Here is a 20,349-nt window from a genome sequence, read left to right as displayed (position 1 = left end):
TAAAAATACCAGTTAAATATGGCCTTTATCTTTTTAAATTGGATGTACGAGTCAATTTGTGATTTGGCTGTAATTCAGCTCCAGTCACGTACTTTTGAAATAAGCAGAGACCTCTGATGTGGTGTTCCTCTGATATTATTCGTTTCTCTGATCGCTCTGTGACAAATGACGACTAATTTCCATGTAGTCATGACAATAGAGGTTATGAAAACATTATGAAAGCCGTGTAGGAGAACCAAATAAGGCTAGGCATAATTAGTGTGAAATTATCAAATTAGTTTTTTGAGTTTTCACATCACATACCATGTTATTAAAGGCTTGGGCTTTTTATTGCTTATGACATGCCTCAGATGAAAACACACACAAAAACACACACTGACAATCATAGCCTGAAACACACACACATAGAGGGAGCATGGGTGAGGGGCCTATCTCCTTATAGTTAGTGACACGGCTGAGGATGGGGGAACGTGAGCACAGGGGAACGTGAGTGCATGTGACAGAGGAGGCACTGGTCGCCGTGACAGCGGCTTGAGGAGCAGGAGACGTGACATGCTTGTTGTCACCGGGCCCAGGATGTCATCTCAGTGAAGGACAGTGAGAAAGGAGGAGGGAGGTGGGGATGGATACTCCTCCTGTCAGACACGATGGGGGCCACAGCTTGGCATGGGGGTATGTGGGGGGCAGGGGGATGCCTTGTAACCCCCCTTGTAACCATCCTCTCAGATATCAGTGGCCCCACTCTCCCAGATAGCTGGCTGGCTCTTACCTGTAGAATACACCACACATACACTGGATTTGTACTGTAGGCTCTGCTATGGACATATAACTACATACTACATGTGTATTACTGTATGTTAGCTGAAATTCTCAGTTAGACCTCCAATGACCGTTTGACCCTTGTGTGTGACCCCTGTGATTACTGTCTCAGTGGTGGCAATACTGTCTACTCTGATTTGGGATACTTTCATAATTCTAAAATAACATTTATCCCAAAAAATTGTCCAAAGGGATCTTCCAATTAATACATAATGTATATACATTGTACAATATGTGGACGATGTGGGAATGAAACCCACAACCTTGGTGTTTCCTGCACCATGCTCCAACCATAGAAACTCTATGGTACTGTATGCCCCTCAGGCCTGACGGGATAGGGACGGTGACTGTGGAGGAGAAGGAGCGCTTTGAGGATATCAAGGAGAGGCTGCGTGTTCTGCTGGAGAACCAGATCACACACTTCAGGTGTGTACTGTACTCACTGCCAAGTCTGTAACTGACCCTGGCACAGACATGCCTATGGGACTCATCAGATCACAGATTATAGATTATGACATATGCCAATCACTGTGCTCTGCTATATGTTACTTACATTCTGATCTCAAGAACAAGCTAGTCATTTATAAATTGTAGAACTCCTTGAGGATAAAGAATGGTCTTATGATGAAGGAATACAGTGCATTCAGAAAGTATTCAGACTCCTTCACTATGTACAGCCTTATTCTAAAATGGATTCAATTTAAAAAAAATCCTCATTAATCTAAACACAATACCCTGTAATGACAAAGCGAAAGCAGGTTATTTAAATTTTTGCAAATATATATATAATAAGTATTTACATAAGTATTTAGACCCTTTTCTATGAGACTCGAAATTGAGCTCAGGTGCATCCTGTTTCCATTGATCATCCTTGATGTTTCTACAACTTGATTGTAGTCCACCTGTGGAAAATTCAATTGATTGGACATGATTTGTAAAGGCAAACACCTGTCTATATAAGGTCCCTCAGTTGACAGTGCATTAGGTCGACCAAGCCATTAGGTCGAAGGAATTATCCGTACCAAAACATTTCTGCAGCATTGAAGGTCCCCAAAAGCACAGTGGCCTCCATCATTCTTAAATGGAATAAGTTTGGAACCACCAAGACTCTTCCTAGAGCTGGCCGACTGGCCAAACTGAGCAATCAGGGGAGAAAGGCATTGGTCAGGGAGGTGACCAAGAACCCGATGGTCAATCTGACAGAGCTCCAGAGTTCCTCTGTGGAGATGGGAGAACCTTCCAGAATGACCGCAATCTCTGCAGCACTCCACCAATTTGGCCTTTATGGTAGAGTGGCCAGACGGAAGCCACTCCTCAGTAAAAGGCACATGACAGCCCGCTTGGAGTTTGCCAAAAGGCACCCAAAGGACTCTCAGACCATGAGAAACAAGATTATCTGGTCTAATGAAACCAAGATTGAACACTTTGGCCTGAATGCCAAGCATCACGTCTGGAGGAAACCAGGCATCGCTCATCACCTGGCCAATACCATCCCTACAGTGAAACATGGTGGAGGCAGCATCATGCTGTGGGTATGTTTTTCAGCGGTAGGGACTAGGAGACTAGTCAGGATCAAGGGAAAGATGAATGGTGCAAAGTACAGAGAGATCCTTGATGAAAACCTGCTCCAGAGTGCTCACGACCTTAAACTGGGGGCGAAGGTTCACCTTTCAACAGGACAATGACCGTAAGCACACAGCCAAGACAACGGAAGGCTGGCTTCGGAACAAGTCTCTGAATGTCCTTGAGTGGCCCAGCCAGAGCCCGGACTTGTAGCGTCATACCCAAGTAGACTTGAGGCTGTAATCGCTGCCAAAGGTGCTTCAACAAAGTACTGAGTAAAGCTTTTTACATTTTTTTTGAATAAATTTACACACATTTTTTTAAACCGGTTTCTGCGTTATTGTTATGGGGTATTGTGTGTAGACTGAGGGGGAAAAAACGATTTAATCAATTTTAGAATAGGGCTGTAACGTAACAAAATGTGGAAAAAGTGAAGGGGTCTGAATACTTTCCGAATGCACTGTACCTTCATAGAAACTCTACATAAATAAAACTGGATTTCTTTCACAGGTACTGTTTTCCATTTGGTCGACCGGAGGGGGCCCTGAAAGCCACTTTGTCCCTGCTTGAGAGGGTATGTTATTATGCATCCTTTTTTAGCCTTACCTTATGTTCTATTAACCATGGACACATACCTTCCTTTAAGCTATGGGACAAAAAAAACAGAATAATGTTTTAAATGTTCCATCCAAATTGACCAGATCGTATGGATAGTTGTCTATTTGATTTCTATATTATGTTGTTTATAATATAGGCTACTTGGTAAAACAGATGTTTGTCTCCTGTTCTCTAGAAGTGAAGGGTCAACAATCGCACTCCCATCTTTTTCCCGTTTGTGGTACAATACTGTAGGGCCGGTTCTAGTCTTTTGTGGGGCCATAAGTGAGATTTGGTTGAGCCCCCCCCCCCCCCCCCCCCCCCAGACCTGGCACCAGGATGAAGTGACTAAGGGGACAGTTGAAATCAGCGAGGGGGCACATTTTGGGGAGGTTCTTGCATTGGAAATATATTGAATTCGTTTTATATAATCACGCTATACCACAATAAACATAAAGTTGAAATGCCGAGACTCATTGAGTGCTTTTGAAATCTGTAGCCTCTCTGCAGCACAATGGACAGCGCCCTACAGCTAGGCCGTTTTGGTAATGAATATAGACTACAAGATAGGCTGTTTGTAATAGGTGAATTGTCCTATGTGGATGCAGCTGGACACACGGCTGTCTTATCAAAATAATCCAAACTAAATGCTGAAAGTAGTGGCCTAGTTATTCATACATGCAAACAAAAATACTGAATAGCAGTTTGGCTTAGAATACGGACACAACTGTGAATGCGAACGAATGGAACAGAACAAAACAGCGGTACCAAGTAGTAAGCCTGGTAAACAAAATATCAGATCGATAAAGACATAACACAATGTATATTCAGGCTAGTTACATTAACAGTAAACAAATGCAGTAAACAAAATATCAAATCGATGAAGACATGACACAATGTATATTAAGGCTAGTTTCATTAACAGTAAACAAAATGCAAATGGAGATCCAAATAACCAAAACATAGGTACAGCCTACTACAGTGAGATGCAGCCGTGCACAGCTGTCTTGCCAAATGTAGACCTTACAGTGAAAATCTTACTTACAACCCTTAAAACCTGTTATGGCTAGGGGTTCCGCTAGCGGAACGTTTCCACAACGTCCGGTGAAATTGCAGAGCGAGAAATAAAAAATAAATTATTAGAAATATTTAACTTTCATTCACAAGTGCAATACACCAAATTAAAGCTTAACTTCTTGTTAATCTAGCCACCGTGTCAGATTTCAAAAAGGCTGTACGGCGAAAGCAAACCATGCGATTATCTGAGGACAGCACCCCATCAAACAAACACATGACAATCATATTTCAACCCACCAGGCGCGACACAAAACTCAGAAATAAATATATAATTCATGCCTTACCTTTGAAGAGCTTCTACTGTTGGCACTCCAATATGTCCCATAAACATCACAAATGGTCCTTTTGTTCGATTAATTCCGTCGTTATATCTCCAAAATGTCAATTTATTTGGCGCGTTTGATTCAGAAAAACACCGGTGCCAACTCGCCCAACATGACTACAAAATATCTAATAAGTTACCTGTAAACGTTGTCCAAACATTTCAAACAACTTTCCTAATCCATCCTTAGGTATCCTAAAACGTAAATAATCAATCAAATTTAAGACGGAAGGTACTGTGTTCAATACCGGATAAAAACAACGTGGAGTGCATGTCCTGGAGCACGCACCAAAACATTAGAGTGCACTAGGCTGGACGCTCGTTCTGAATAGCCATACTTCTTCATTTCTCTAAAGAAAAACATCAACCAATTTCTAAATACTGTTTACATCTAGTGGAAGCAAAAGTGCCACTGAAATCTAGGTTCCCATAGAAAATCAATTGAAAACACAGTGAACTCAACAACAACAAAAATCCTGGATAGTTTGTCCTCGGGGTTTCGCCTGCCAAATAAGTTCTGTTATACTCAGACATTATTTTAACAGTTTTAGAAACTTTAGAGTGTTTTCTATCCAAATCTAGGAATTATATGCATATCCTATCTTCTGGGCCTGGGTAGCAGGCAGTTTACTTTGGGCACGCCTTTCATCCGGACGTGAAAATACTGCCACCTATCCCAGACAGGTTATAACCATCAATGCAGTTTTAAGAAAAATTAAGTGTTAAGTAAAAAAATAGATAAACAAAAATAACAATAACAAATAACTAAAGAAGCAGTAAAATAACAATAGCGAGGCTATATACAGGGGGTACCGGTACAGAGTCAATGTGCGGGGGCACCGGTTAGTCGAGGTAATATGTACATGTAGGCAGAGTTAAAGTGACTATGCATAGATAATAAACAGAAAGTAGCAGCAGCGTAAAATTGTGGGGGTGGGGCAATGCAAATAGTCTGGGTAGCCATTTGATTAGCTGTTCAGGAGTCATATGGCTTGGGGGTAGAGGCTAGTCTTTTCGACCTAGACTTGGCTCGCCGGTATCGCTTGCCATGAGGTAGCAAAGAGAACAGTCTATGACTAGGGTGGCTGGAGTCTTTTACAATTTTTAGGGCCTTCCTCTGACACCACCTGGTAGAGAGATACTGGATGGCAGGAAGCTTGGCCCCAGTGATGTACTGGACAGTATGCACTACCCTCTGTAGTGCTTTGCGGTCGGAGGCCGAGTAGTTGCCATCCAAGGAAGGGATGCAACCAGTCAGGATGCTCTCGATGGCGCAGCTGTAGAACTTTTTGAGGATCTGAGGACCCATGCCAAATCTTTTAAGTCTCCTGAGGAGGAATAGGCTTTGTTGTGCCCTCTTCACCACTGTCATGGTGTGCTTAGACCATTATAGTTTTTTGGTGATGTGGACAACAAGGAACTTGAAGCTCTCAACCTGCTCCACTACAGCCCCGTCGATGAGAATGGGAGCATGCTCTGTCCTCCTTTTCCTGTGTCCACATCCCCAATGAACTATCATGGTCCAAACACACCAAGACAGTTGTGAAGAGGGCAAGACAACACCTTTTCCCCCTCAGGAGACTGAAAACATTTAGCATGGGTCCCCAGATCCTCAAAAGGTTCTACAGGTGCACCATCGAGAGCATCCTGACCGGTTGCATCACCGCCTGGTATGGCAACTGCTCGGCCTCTGACCGTAAGGCGCTACAGAGGGTAGTGCGTACGACCCAGTACATCACTGGAGCCAAGCTTTCTGACATCCAGGACATATATACTTGGCCCAAAATATTGTCAAAGACTCCAGTTACCTAAGTCATAGACTGTTCTCTCTGCTACCGCACGGCAAGCGGTCCCGGAGTGCGAAGTCTAGAAACAAAAGTATCCTGAACAGCTTCTGCCCCCAAGCCATAAGACTGCTGAACAATTAATCAAATGGCCACCCGTCTATTTATATTGACAACCCCCCCCTTGTTTTTACACTGCTGCTACTCGCTGTTTATTATCTATGCATCGTCACTTTACAAATTATCTCGACTAACCTGTACCCCTGACTCAGTACCAGTACCCCCTGTATATAGCCTCGTTATTGTAATTACATTTTATGGTGTTACTTTTTGATTTGATTAGATTTTTTCACTTTCTTAACTCTATTTCTTGAACTGCATTGTTGGTTAAGGGCTTCTAAGAAAGAATTTCACGGTAAGGTCTACACCTTTTGTATTCGGCTCATGTGACAAATACAATTTGATTTGATTCTACAATCCTAACTCTGAACAGTAAGTTGAGACCATGACTGTTCCAAAATGTTTTATGTTGCACTTTGACAGCATGTTTTCTGCCGTTCTACACATTTTGCCATGGGGCGGAGAGAAAATGTTGCAATTGTATAACATGTTTCATGCAATTCTATTAATTTTGCATGACTTAAGCCATGTTAATGATATCTGAGTGAGAGTGGCTAACAAAGTCCCCCCAAAATTGGGTTGGTGGCCCCCTAGCGGCCTGGGGCCCTAAGCGATCGGCAGTGGTGTAAAGTACATAAGTAATAATGCTGAGTAGTTTTTTGGGGTATCTGAAGTTTACTTTACTATTTATATTTTTGACAACTTTTACCCCACAACATTCCTAAAGAAAATATGTACTTTTTACATTTAGAATGCTCACGCAGGACAGAATTATGGCACCTATCAATATAACACTTTCTCATCCCTACTGCCTCTGATCTGGAGGACTCACGAAACACAAATATTATGTTTGTTAATGATGTCTGAGTGTTGGAGTACGCCCCTGACTGTCCATAATTAAAAGTATGAAAATCATGCCGTCTGGTTTGCTTAATATAAGGAATTTGATGTATAGCATTACTTTTACTTTGTACTTTTACCCAAGTATGACAATTTAGTACTTTTTCTACCACTGTACTTAAGTACAAATAAAACCACATACTTTTAGACTTTTACTCAAGTAGTATTTTACTGGGTAGTATTTTACTGCGTAACTTTCCTTTTCATTTTCTGTTAAGGTATCTTTACTTTTACTCAAGTACTTTTTTCCACCACTGGCAATCGTTTATGCCTGGAGACGGCCCTGGTGGTACAGCCCCCAAAATGTATTTTTTCTACAATGTCTAATGTTCTGTCCCAGGTGCTGATGAAGGATATCGTCACCCCTGTGCCCCAGGAGGAGGTGAAGACAGTCATCCGTAAATGTCTGGAGCAGGCAGCCTTGATTAACTACCAGCGCCTCTCAGAATATGCCAAAGTAGAAGGTAGATGACCACTTACACACTGATACCCCTCCACACACACACACACACACACACACACACAATGCAGCATCACACCGTACTATTTATGTTCTGTCAAGATTTTTGTCTCCCTTCTAGCATTGTTACCACAATAGCGTTGATATCTATAGGGATTATCACACGTTGTTGTTGCACAGTGGCCTACAGTTCTTAGGGAAAAGACACAATCAGACAGCAGTTGTGAGATACTACAGACATCATGCCCTCTGGTGCTTTACCACATTGCCCCCTGCAGGTCAACTGTTCCACACAAACGACATGACCTCTTAAACATCAGGACTCAATTTCCCGATAGCAATGGGACTTAGGCTTACAAGTATTTTAATGATGCATCGTTCCTACAACGGCTGAAGATGTAACCTGAGTTTCCCAAAAGACCACGCATCGCTAAGTACAATGTTGGAGTACATGTGTCGATACTGATAGGATCAAAAGAAAGGCAGCACTGTTCTCTGATCAGCTTTCTCCATTCAAATATTACCTTATCATTATAATTATTCCACAATACTGACGACAGATCCGCTCCTAGCTGAGAGATATTGTCACATTATGGCTGCATATATTGAGGCAGCTTATTCTAATGCTTACCTATAATAATGCACTAAATTACAGATTCATTTGTCACATCATTGCACACATGTTACACAAATATTGAGGCAAAAATTAGACAGTGTAGCCTACAAATTGAACTCAACTGACTGAACATGAAATTGATTCCAATATGATTTAAATATTGTATATAGGCCTATGTAGCCAACAGGCCTACTGTATTTTTTAATGCAGTCATCTCGGTTTTAATTTGAAGCATCCTTTTTATCATTTGCTTGTCCAATTGCGAAGGCAACGGCAACTGTGTATTTGTAGTCAACTTTGTTCCAAAGTTATCTGTGGTCACAGAAAGACCGATAAACAGCTTGATTTTTTTGATTTTTTTTTGCCGATATCTTCTGTGTATAAAGTGAGATGGAAGGGCATCTGACGACAGTTTGGGTTTCCAAAAAACATAAAGATCACCTTTAGCACTGGCACTAGAAATTGGAAGGCAATGGACAAAATATAATCTTTGTGTTTTGGGAGAACTCTCCATTTAGAACTGATCTCAGGGACATTTTAAGAGGAAAGTCAAACATTGAAATACAATCAAGTAATGGAAATAAGGTGTTGTATTTATATTGTATTGAAAATGCAGTAGATAACTTGAAGCAGAGATTGCATACATAATTTTCACAATGTGATAAGTAATATTGGCACCTTTGAATTAATATAACTGTTCTGTCCCCAGCTGCAGTAAACAGTAAAAAAAATACTCAATTTTCCCCTAATGTGGCTGCTCTTACTTTTAGATGGGCTTTTAAAGTTTCAACTCTCTTTTCATTTACAGGTGTAATTTACATTGATATACAGTAGCTCCCTAAATAAACTTGCACAGTAGAGATGTGTATAGTAAGTAAAAATGCATTCAACTCCCCGTGAATCTGCCATCTTTATGCTGACTCCTGTGTGTCTCAGCTTCTCTCTGGGCCAGTCAACCCACCGTCCCTCTCCTCTTGCACACCGTTGCGGCTTCAAGGTGGGGTGATGCTCTGAAGCAACAATTCCTCCTTTCCTTGTTTCCTCTCCTTTGTTCTGAAATAACCATCTTCTGTTCATCTACCCCCCCCCCTGCTTTCCTCCTCCTTGTCTATTGGCTTTGCTGCTTCACTCCAAGCCCCTTGTAGTGTGAACACAAGTCAGGAAGGCCAATACACAAGGCATGCTGGGATTGCCCTCTGCAGCAACCCAGTATCTGTCTGTTGCATGTCCCTGGATTTCTTTACTAGGCATACAGAACTGGCTTACAAACTAAATTATGTGTTGGAATATATTTCTATGTGTGTGTAGCTTTGACTACACTCACCTATACTGTTTTACTGGAAATATCTAGTCTCAAATTCAGCTCTTCTCTATTCCGGTCAGTTTCTATAAAGAAATACCCGAGGGTGCTGAAGATACTGAAGGAGATAACCTTTAGTATCTTAGAGTGGAAATACTGCAGAAAAATCCTGTTTCTCATAAACATTTGCTTGTTTGTTGCCTTGATCGGGAAAAACTCAAACTTGATAGAAATGTCTCCCACCTTAATACCATTTGGCATGACGAATGGTTAAACAAAAGTGTGTCTAAAGGCGACCGCCAGCCCACACGCCTTTTGTCCACCCACCCCTCTCCTCCACATTCGGCACTTCGGGCCCATCCCAAACCTTCTCCCCAGCCGCCAAACCCCACCCTCCACCACCACCACCATCTCCACAGAGGAACCTGTGGGGACCCCTAACCCCCACATGCAGCTACCCTTAGAGCTCTGACCTCTCCTCCTCTGACCCCAGCCTCTTGCATGCCCCGATCCTCTCTTGTAGGGAAAAAGAGAGAAATGTATGAGCATCCTGTCTTCTGCTTGGCGTCTCAAGTGATGGATTTAACCATTCGTGAGTACCTTCTTCATCCTGCTCCACCCTCCTCCACCAGTTCCTCCTCCTCCCCTTTCCTCTACCATGTTTTTCTATTTTCAACATCTCTCCGTTCACACTTCCCAATCCCCTCTATTACCACCATTCCTTGCTGCCCTCTTAAACTATCTCTCTCACGTTCTCGTTCTTGCTTCTCTTAAGTCCTTTTCCCTTTGATCTGTTGCTTCTGTCTGTGAAAGCCACCCGTGAGAGATCCAGGCCCAGGGTCTGTTTCTGTCTGATAGGTCCTTGCAGGGCAAGCCAGGACCAAGACTCCAATGGTCTGTGACAATCATGAGAGATCTTATCTACTGTATCTGTCAGCTTTTTTTTCTGTTCCCATGCCTGTCTGCGAATTGAATGCATTTTTACTTTGCTTCTGTGTAAACCCCCCTCAGTCCTGTTGAACCATGTCTCACTGGTACAGTACATGATATAGGTACACTATACAGCTACTGTACCATAGGGAACATTGTCATGACTTTCCCTGTTTGTATCATTTCACACTGGGGACCAGAGTGGTAAGACAACAGGAACAGGAAGTGGCAACCGTAAGGTAGACAGGATGTAATATGTCTACATTTAAGTCTCTGCATGTGTTCCAACTGAAGCATTAATAATGTATGTTGTCATATATTACTGTATGTCCTGGAGTGTTTTTTTTGTGTGTGTGGGGGGGGGGGGGTTGTTTGGACCACTGTCTGTATATGTTTTACTGTTTGAAGCTATATTTGTGTCTATGTCTGACCACTGGTTAACATCAGATCTGGAGAGGAGATCCCTTGGGTGAAGGGTGAAAGGTGTTGCTCAACCACTTGTTTTCCAGACTTCCACTCTATCCTGCTCTTATGCTTTCATTACTGACTATCCACTCCTCTCTCTTTCTCTCCCTCCCACCTTCCCTTTCTCTTCTTCTCTGCTCTCCCTCTCTCCTGCTCTCTCCTAGCGGAGAAAACTCAGAAAGATAAGAAGGATCAGGATCCAGGTGACACCATCCTAAAAATGAGCAAATCCTAACCCAGTTAGAGCCATAGCAACATAACATCTCACAGCCTTCCTGTGGCACGGCCTGGGAAGGTTACAGGAATGTTGTGACAGAGTTATGTCTCCACACCCCTGTCCTGTAGTTTGTACCTGCACTGCATTCCAGTGATGGAGATGCAGCCCTCCCCAGTGGGTGACTGTGGTAACCCTAACTGTCAAGTCCCCTCTCTAGCCCTCCTGTTAAGACCACTCATCTGTGGAGTAGCTCCACCAATGGGCCTCCTCTGAATTCTCTGAAAATGCTTCCTCTTTCCTGCAATGATGTTTCCTCTTTCCTAAAAAAAAATAATGTCAAGGAGGAGAAGAAAAGAAGTGAGGAAGGGAGGAAAAGGGAAGATGGAGAGAATTAGCAAACAAATGAACGGAGAGATCAATTTTAAGACCATTCAGACCATTGCCATTGAGTATCTCACTTGTGTGATTGAAACCTGCAGAGGTAGCACTGCTTTATTGCAGGCTTCAATACATATAAGATAGCAGTTATTATGTGTTTGAATTCATGTGTTTGAATTCATAAGTTGTGCAATGAAAGTATCACATCCTCTGCAGAAAGTGCATGAACATCTGCAATGTACTAAAATGCAATCATTTTGAATAAAAACCTCATAGCAAAGTTTGGTTACAAAATATGACTGATGAAATGGTTTGGATATTCTGGCTGATATTTCCCATGTGACCATAATGTTATATCAATGGCAATTTTGATACATTGGAAATAAGTAAGTGAAGCAAGATGATGTCATAGATCATGATAGCACATAGTCATCGTCATTATTAATGTCACTTCCGACTGTTTCAGGTTCACAGTCTTGCTGGTGTCACTGTGTGAGATGTAATTGATCATTAAATGTCACTGATTAGACAGCACTCACACCTGGTTTCCCGGGTCTAAATCAGTCACTGACTAAAAAAGAAGCGGACATCTCTTATACTGTAGAATGTGGCAATACTGAGTTTCTGTTATAGAAGATCTAGATGTTTGGCCTTGCCCCTCACCTCACCTGTATCACTCCAGCACCCATTCCCCTTCATTGACCAATGGAAGAAATGCCCTTTGTGTTTGCGGGCATTCTTTTAAAATCCTCCATCCATACTGGTGACCAGACCATAATTTCAACACAGTCAGAGGCAATCCTCTGGCCACAGTCCAGTCCACAGACACCACTGGGCTTAAAGTGCTCTGCCAGTGTGTGTGCGTCACAGAGCTGTACTTCTGTACGCTGCCAATTAAACCCCTGCTACTACAGAGCCTCACTAGCACAATGACAGATGTGTGTGCTGGACAAAGAGCAGAAGCAGCGAGGAGGGGACATGGTCTTTGCCTCATTTCTTCAAGTGTAGAAGTCCACATTGTCACATTAATCTCTCCATTTTACTGGGAGTGTAAAGAGGGACTGAGAAATGGAAAATAAGTCAAGTCAGTCAGTGTTGTTGTGAAAAGTCTGTCCGACGGATTCATTAAGAAGAGGGTGAATCAAGTATATGTAAAGATGTTTGACCCTCAGATGCCCTGAAGTCTGAACGAGCACCCAATATGTTATTGTATAGGCTTCTACGCAGTTCTCCAGTTACCTATGATGACTCTCTCTCTCTCTCTCTCTCTCTCTCTCTCTCTCTCTCTCTCTCTCTCTCTCTCACAAATACCATCTCTTCACCATATTCATTATTCTTTTCTTTATTTCAAAAGCATACATTTATGTGTAGTATCATCACAACCTCATTGGTCAGTTGAGATGGTTGTGTTTTGTCACATGATCGCTGTAGACTGAATTAGTATCCATTGAGTAAAGTATGTGAACTAGAGGTCTTCACGGGTCCAAAGTTGGACCTGGGGGCTTTCCCACCCGGGCCTGATATGCATAAATAAAAAAGAGGAGAGACCCGTTTCCCGAATCGAGCCGAGACAACTAGATCTGTTTCGTATAGACCTGGTCGGATCCAGACCCAGTCGGATCAGAGTGAGGGAAGCAGAAGAAAAGGGATTTTTTTTAAGCTACTTTATTAACCGGAGCTGATAAAGCGTTAGAGGAGGGAGAGAGAGGTGTTGCTCTAGCAGGCGCGGGAGGAGCCGTACTGTGAGCGAGTGACACAGGGATGAGGGCGGGAGAGACGAGACCGCAACCAACCAAGTCGATAGTGGACTAATAACTGCCATAGCTAGGTTATTTATCATCAAATATGATTACGTAGTACCTGCCTTGACTGCATCAAACTGGGAGAAGCTAGTTAAGCTAGCTAACATTAGCTAACTAGGTTAATTAAGGCTTCAGTGCATGTGCTTTCTCATCCTACAGTTACAAATAATAACTCCATTCAGAATATTAAGTAGCAGCCTACCTGTTGGCTCTTGGTCGTTGTAGCCTATCCTTGTCCTTTTAACTTTTAATTACGTCATTTTAATTCCAGCTGCCATTGATTAGATACAGTATCTCCTAACTTTTGCCCCACACAGAGGCTCTATGACTGTAGCCTATTGCAGCTTTGATGACTTATGATTGGCCAACAACAAGCTCATCGATACATTCTCATGAAAAGTAAGAGCAGCAGCGTACATGATAAAATGTCTATCTCTTTCTCTCTCTCTACTGCAGCAGTTGCGTTCGGATCTGTACAGGCCCTTCCGGACAGTTAAGATTACACACACCTGAGACCCGTGACACTCAGATCCAACTCAGACCCGTGACATTATTTAAATTCTGGAACAGGACCCACTCGGGTCTCTGGCGTCCGGATACAGGTGGATCTGTGAAGACCTCTAATGTGAACAGCAGACTTTCACTGTGTATTTTGTTCTTCAAGATGGATTTGATGTAAAAACCTGACAATACTTGCACTCTACACTTTCTTAGTGGTTATATTTATCCTGGTTCTCACAACTATCCTAATTAGCAGGGGGAAATTACCAGACTTCAGGGAGTGTCGTTTTGCATATCACATGTTAAACTTGAGCGTCTCACATAAGAAGCATTCAAAGTGTGGATGTCAGCACGTACCGAACATGAGCGATGCACAACGTTCTGCACATTTTGCATGATAACTGTGGAACAGGTCTGTTTCCCCTGTTTTAATTTCTCATTATACCTGCATTGTTCTAGAGATGGTTGTATTACAGTGTTGCCCTAGGAGACTTACACAACAGCACAACATTAGCATCAGGTTGATCAGACGTTGAGGGGAAGTTTTACAGCCATGTATCTCCCTCCATATTGACCTGTGACCTTTGTGCTTCAGAGAATGTAGGGCGCTTAGTCACCCCTGCCAAAAAGCTGGAGGACACCATACGTCTGGCCGAGCTGGTCATCGAGGTCCTCCAACAGAACGAGGAGCATCACGCAGAGGTGAGTACAGCCCACATACATAAATCCAAGGTCAGTTATTATCAGAGCAGAGAGTTAAGAACTACAGAGAACCATGGGGCATTTATTCTGTCTCTGACTCTGTTTAACAGGCTAGAGTCACAGTCGGTACAGTATTTACATCTGTTTTTTTTTTACCTCCATATCTCACTGGTGCATGCTCGCCAGACCGCATTGGCCTGCACTGTAAGGGGTCAAGGTGTGGGTTTAAAGGTCAAAAAGGTTGCATCACTTCTCACTCCTCTATTTCATGTGCACCAGGCATTGTTTGGGATTACAACGATGAGCAATGCACAGTTTGGTCACTCTGTTTCCTGTACAAGCCTCCTAGAAGGGAATACCCAACAGGGCTTTAATTAACCCTATTGAATCATATCCTAGCCTAGACGCTATAAAGGTTTTTGCGGTGATGTCACAAGTTGCTCTTCCTGTAAATGAGGGTGTCCCCAACAGAAGTTGCATGGTGCTGGTAGTGTAGAGTAGTGCAGTGCAGTGTAGTGTAGAGCCGAGCAGTGTAGTGTAGAGCAGTGTAGTGTAGAGCAGTGTAGTGGAGGTTGGGTGTGATGATGATTCAGACTCTATCATCCTGTTGTTGCATCACACTGCATTTGTGCTCTTTCTGGAAATGTGAAGAGAATTTATAGACCTCAGTGACCCATTTTTAAACACCAAATGTGTCTATTGATTATGTAAAGGCAAGGCCAAGTGCATGGTTTTCCTCATGCATATTATGTTTACTCACAAAAGAGAATGTTGACATATTTCTTAACGGACCTTGAGCTCTTGAGTATGGTTTGTCAATTAAACTACCATTTGTTTTTTTCTCCATTGGTTTGGATCATGTCTTTCTTTCACTGTCATCATCACATATTTCCTGCCAACTAACCATTAGATGGAAAAAGTAAACACAGGGATGTGAAGTATACCTGACTTAACCCCTTCCTGTTCTCTTATTGTTTGTTTTGTTTGCGGGGAATGTTTCGGACAGGGCAAAGAGGTATGTGATGGATCCTCAAATCCTGATAACATGACCCCTAACCCCTGCCGTCCCCCACCTGCCATGACCCCTAACCCCAGTCACCCCCCACCTGCCATGATCCCTAACCCCTGCCACCCTCCACCTCCCATATTATGTGATGTACTGAAGATGCCAAATGCCCAGGGATGATCTTAACTGTTCCCATCTCTCTTCGTAGTAATAGCCTTGTACCCCAACTTCTTCCCTTATACTTGTTTTCAGCCCATCCTGGAGAGTTGTGCTTGTGCAGCCCAAAGGGTTGCATTTGGTGATAAAGCAAAACTCAACAAGCACTGTGGCAGTGTCCCTGTCTATCATACTCAGATCCCTCCCACTGAAATCCCCCCCGACCACATCACATCGCCCCCACCCCTCCCGGTCTGGTGCAGTTTTATCTGTCCACCCCAACTGCCACAGCCAACTCTGGTCCCATCCTGCTCTGTGGTGCTGTGTGTTTGGGGAAAGCTGTGTGACAGGTAAGAGAGGTGATCCAGTCACCTCCACCCAACAAGCTGATCCTCCTCCATTGTAGACCTGATTACTCTCAATGGAAAAAGCATGCCATTTGTCTGAGGTAACGTGACCCGTCTGTCCCCTCTTGCATTTCTCAAAATGCATTGTTGTGTGAATTTTCCCATCGGAAATTAACACCAACACTGTCAGTAGACCAGCATAACTAGAAATAGACACATCTTCCACTCCTTCTCAACCCAGTACCCTCAGTCACCTCATCCATGTACCAGTCAGTTTGAGTCGATTCCATTATTATTCAAGTAATTTGGCAAATATAGTAACGTTTCTGTGTATAGTGTATGCCATGGGGAATACAGTTCATGAATTGACGAATGGAAATGAAATCAACCCTAACTGTTACCCAATTCAGCAGCCAATGTGAAGAATCAGTAGATGAATCCTCCCACTGCTTGAGGCCTGTAATGACAGTTTTGTTTTATTTATTGTTATGAGCCTCTCCATTTTGACCCTGAGTCTGTTGCTGGTTGCTGCTGGTGCTGTCATGGCAACCGTCCCATGCCAGAGTGCATGACGCCCATGGGAACATTCACATCACAGAGGTGTGACGATGTGAATGACTGATGGCCAAGTCCTCCACTGGTCCAGAGGACCATGGGCAGGGAGAGGGGGAGCATGGGAGGATGAGTGTTAACCTGCATGAGACCAGCCTGTTCCAGACTCTGTCACTCCACTGATTCTGTCTATCCTATGGGGAGGCTCAGAGCAGCTCTGTATGAATGACTTAGTCAAGGAGCCGTATCTATGCAGTTCTCTGTTTCGCTCTGTGGGCCAACAGAACAGCGCACGTTTAGCCGTGCTCGAGTGCAAAACTGAAACACTGTGCTCAAAGCTGTAAAGTGTCCCCCAGAGATCTCTGTGTGATGCCTCAGAGGGGACAACTTGACTCTTATTGTGAAAACGAGAGAAGAAAAGAGCCCTTATATAGATCGGTGGAGTTACATTATCTTCATTTCCTCTCTAGAGAATGACACTTTGAGGCTTGTATTATAGTTGCATACTCTTATCCTCCATTTGTTTGTCTCTCTATCTTTGTCTATTTCTCCACCTGCCTCCCTTTTCCCCTCTTTCACCCTCTATTTGTTTTTCATCAAACTTTATCTGCACATTCCTCTCCTTCTCTCTTCTGTGTATCTCTGTCTTTCATACCCCTTCTCTCCTTTCTCTTTTTCTATGTATTCCTCTCTTCTCTTTCATTCTACACTCTCTCTCTCTCTCTCTCTCTCTCTCTCTCTCTCTCCCCATCTCTCTGTTTTCTCTCTCTCGCTCTCTCCTTCACTCCTCTCTCTCTAGGCATTTGCGTGGTGGTCAGACCTGATGGTGGAACATGCAGAGACCTTCTTGTCTCTGTATGCAGTGGACATGGATGCTGCACTGGAGGTTCAGCCCCCTGACAGCTGGGACAGCTTCCCTCTCTTCCAGTTGCTTAATGACTTCCTGAGGACCGACTGTGAGTGACTCCAACCCCGGCCCGGCCCTGAACCAGGGCTACATTATGAACAAACACACACAGCGTTTAGCACTCCAGAACCATACAGCACATACAGCACATACAGCACACAGTCTGGAGCTTTCATGACACATAGGACTGGGTTTTTATTGAATATTCATTGTGGTTGATCTTGGCGAACTGGAGAAACTAAAAGTGTTGAGATCCAAATTGAGGAGAATATGTTCCGATCTAATATTACTTTCACACTGCATGATCCTTTCTGCATTTGACTCCAGTATAATGAAACGGATGAAGGTAATTGAGAGGACAATGCAGCACTGTGGGAGCTTCTTACTAAGAGCTGAAACTAACATTGAAATGGTTGCTGTGGGCCCTGTAATTATTCGGTGCATGTGACAAATAAAATGAATGAACTGCAGTTGCCGTAGGAGCGCTGTCCAGGGTTCTGGAAGCATGAGTCAGAAGAGAAACACTTACCACTGCCTTTGTGAAGTGAACCTGCACTGGGCTAATTGTCCCAGGGGAATGTCTCATTCTAGTTTGTCAGCCAGGAGTCTGGAAGAATGTAATGTAGTCTGTTGTTCACCTGCAGTGGCTTAATGGACTTGGACTAGAACAGCTTGTTATGTTCACCTGTTACTGCTGCACAATTGGCCACATTCATAGTTGGATTTTCTTTTGAAACAGCTGATTGGTTATTCACATTGCAATGATCATAGCAACAAGAACATCTGGAGACAAGCCAAAAAGAAGGGCGAAATTAATGGTATTTTGATAAATTATAAATTGACATTTATCCTCTACGGGGTCGGTGTCCCCCCCGCGGGACGGTTGAATTAATGTAGGCTAATGAGATTAGCATGAGGTTGTAAGTAACAAAATAAAATCCCAGGACATAGACATATCTGATATGGGCAAAAAGCTTCAATTCTTGTTAATCTAACTGCACTGTCCAATTTACAGTAGCTATTACAGTGAAAGTGTACCATGCTATTGTTTGAGGAGAGTGCACAATTCTGAACTTGAAAATGAAACTGTATGAATAAACCAATTAGGCACATTTGGGCAGTCTTGATACAACATGTTAAACAGATATGCAGTGGTTCATTGGATCAGTCTAAAACTTTGCACATACACTGCTTCCATCTAGTGGCCAAAATCTAAATTGCACCTGGGCTGGAATAATACATTATGGCCTTTCTCTTGCATTTTAAATATGGTACAAAAAAATGCATGTTTTTCTTTGTATTATCTTTTACCAGATCTAATGTGTTATATTCTCCTGCATTCATTTCCACAAACTTCAAAGTGTTTCCTGCACATCAACACGTCATGATATATTAGATTTCATAGTGTACACTTTGCATACAGTATGGTTGATGGACTGTAGCATACACATATGGACTAATCCCATGTAATACTAGTAATTCTGATTTCCATGACTTTGACAGTATAGTTGGAAATGTAAACCTGCCACCATGATATCAACCATCCATCTCCCTCAGGCTTCTCCAGTGGTTTACAGGAGCACAATAACACAGAACACACACAGAGCAGCATCCCAATACTACCAAACCATACCACAGGGGCATTTTACATGGAAGGTCATTTGTTTTGTCTCCCTGAAGCAGCTAGCTTATGTGTCATGAAATAGCCTTAGCACCAGATAGGCGCCAAAGTCAGAGAGCCATTCAAGCAGTTAATGAGGTCTAAAACAGTGGTGGCTGGGAGTAGGGCGAGCCCTGCATCCTCACTCCTGGACAAATACATCGAAGTGTACAGCAGCCACTCAAGTGGCTAATTGGAGAGCGACAATCAGGGAACAAAATAAACATTGCACCTACTGTGTATCATCGACCTTGACGTCTATACACGCGCTCACACACACACACACACACACAGAGGGAGAGTGAGCGAGCGCTCAAAGGGATAAAGAGGAAAATAGACCCACTGTTTGAAGCCATGAGCCATTGCATTAACACACACTGGCCTCCATTTTATCTCCCTTGGTCTGTGTTAGCGTTGCCTTTTTACCAGTTGAATCTAGAGGAAACTTGTCTGGTCTAAAAAAAAAATATATATATATATATATATAGCCATCAGATATACAAAAGAAAGAAAATCTGGTATGGTAGCTTATAGCGAGGAGCTAGACTAATATTAACTGCTACTAAGCTTCCTTCTGATAGGATTCAAAAGGTAAAATCCAGGGTTCTCTCATAGCTTTCATCTAGCCAGTCATTTCAGATCAGCAATCACTCCAAGGAAGACATGAAGGAGAGATGCATTTTCAAATCATTCTCCCAGAGCTGTTACAGTCACCTCCAAAATGATTGGTACCCTTGATAAAGTTGAGCAAAAAAGACTGTTTAAAATAAATTACAAATACTAAGCTATATTGTATTTAAAAAAATAAGGAAAATGATATTGTTTTATGCTAATAAAATTGCTTGGAGAAAGAGATGTGTCAAAATTATTGGCACATCTAATGAAATAAATAAATAAAATCAAACAAAATGGTGGCCTGTAATGGCTTCCTGTTTCACTGGGGTATAACAATTAGGTAACACACATGTAAAATCCATATATCAACCATCATGGAGAAAGGCAAAGAACTCACAAATGAATAGACAAATGGTTGTTGACTTTCATAGATCAGGCAATAGGTATAAAAACTACTGAAAAACAAAATATACCACTTACACCACTATTCAAGCAGCATTTAAGAAGTTTAAAATCACTGGAACAGTGGTCAACTTGCTTAGTACAGGACCCA

General features: G+C 42.7%; 1 protein-coding gene across 3 annotated transcripts in view; it reads left to right on the top strand.

The window, feature by feature from the left end:
- The window catches only part of cadpsa (Ca2+-dependent activator protein for secretion a), a 153,164-nt gene that overhangs the window by 97,761 nt on the left and 35,054 nt on the right, over nucleotides 1-20,349 (top strand). Inside the window, exons 14-20 of one of the 3 annotated variants that reach the window (XM_082959316.1) lie at nucleotides 1,144-1,245; nucleotides 2,893-2,956; nucleotides 7,523-7,646; nucleotides 10,082-10,154; nucleotides 10,698-10,713; nucleotides 14,449-14,553; nucleotides 17,414-17,570. In XM_082959316.1, coding sequence (XP_082815442.1) covers nucleotides 1,144-1,245; nucleotides 2,893-2,956; nucleotides 7,523-7,646; nucleotides 10,082-10,154; nucleotides 10,698-10,713; nucleotides 14,449-14,553; nucleotides 17,414-17,570 — 641 coding nt within the window. Of the gene's footprint in view, nucleotides 1-1,143; nucleotides 1,246-2,892; nucleotides 2,957-7,522; nucleotides 7,647-10,081; nucleotides 10,155-10,697; nucleotides 10,714-14,446; nucleotides 14,554-17,413; nucleotides 17,571-20,349 lie in introns of all 3 variants that reach the window. The other 2 variants (XM_014133441.3, XM_014133443.3) reach the window with 2 other exon arrangements.

This window comes from Salmo salar, chromosome 12, assembly GCF_965601325.2.
Source record: "Salmo salar chromosome 12, fSalSal1, whole genome shotgun sequence".
NCBI classification, from domain to species: domain Eukaryota; kingdom Metazoa; phylum Chordata; class Actinopteri; order Salmoniformes; family Salmonidae; genus Salmo; species Salmo salar.
Note: the sequence above shows the minus strand (reverse complement) of the source record. Positions and strands in the feature narration are given on the sequence as shown.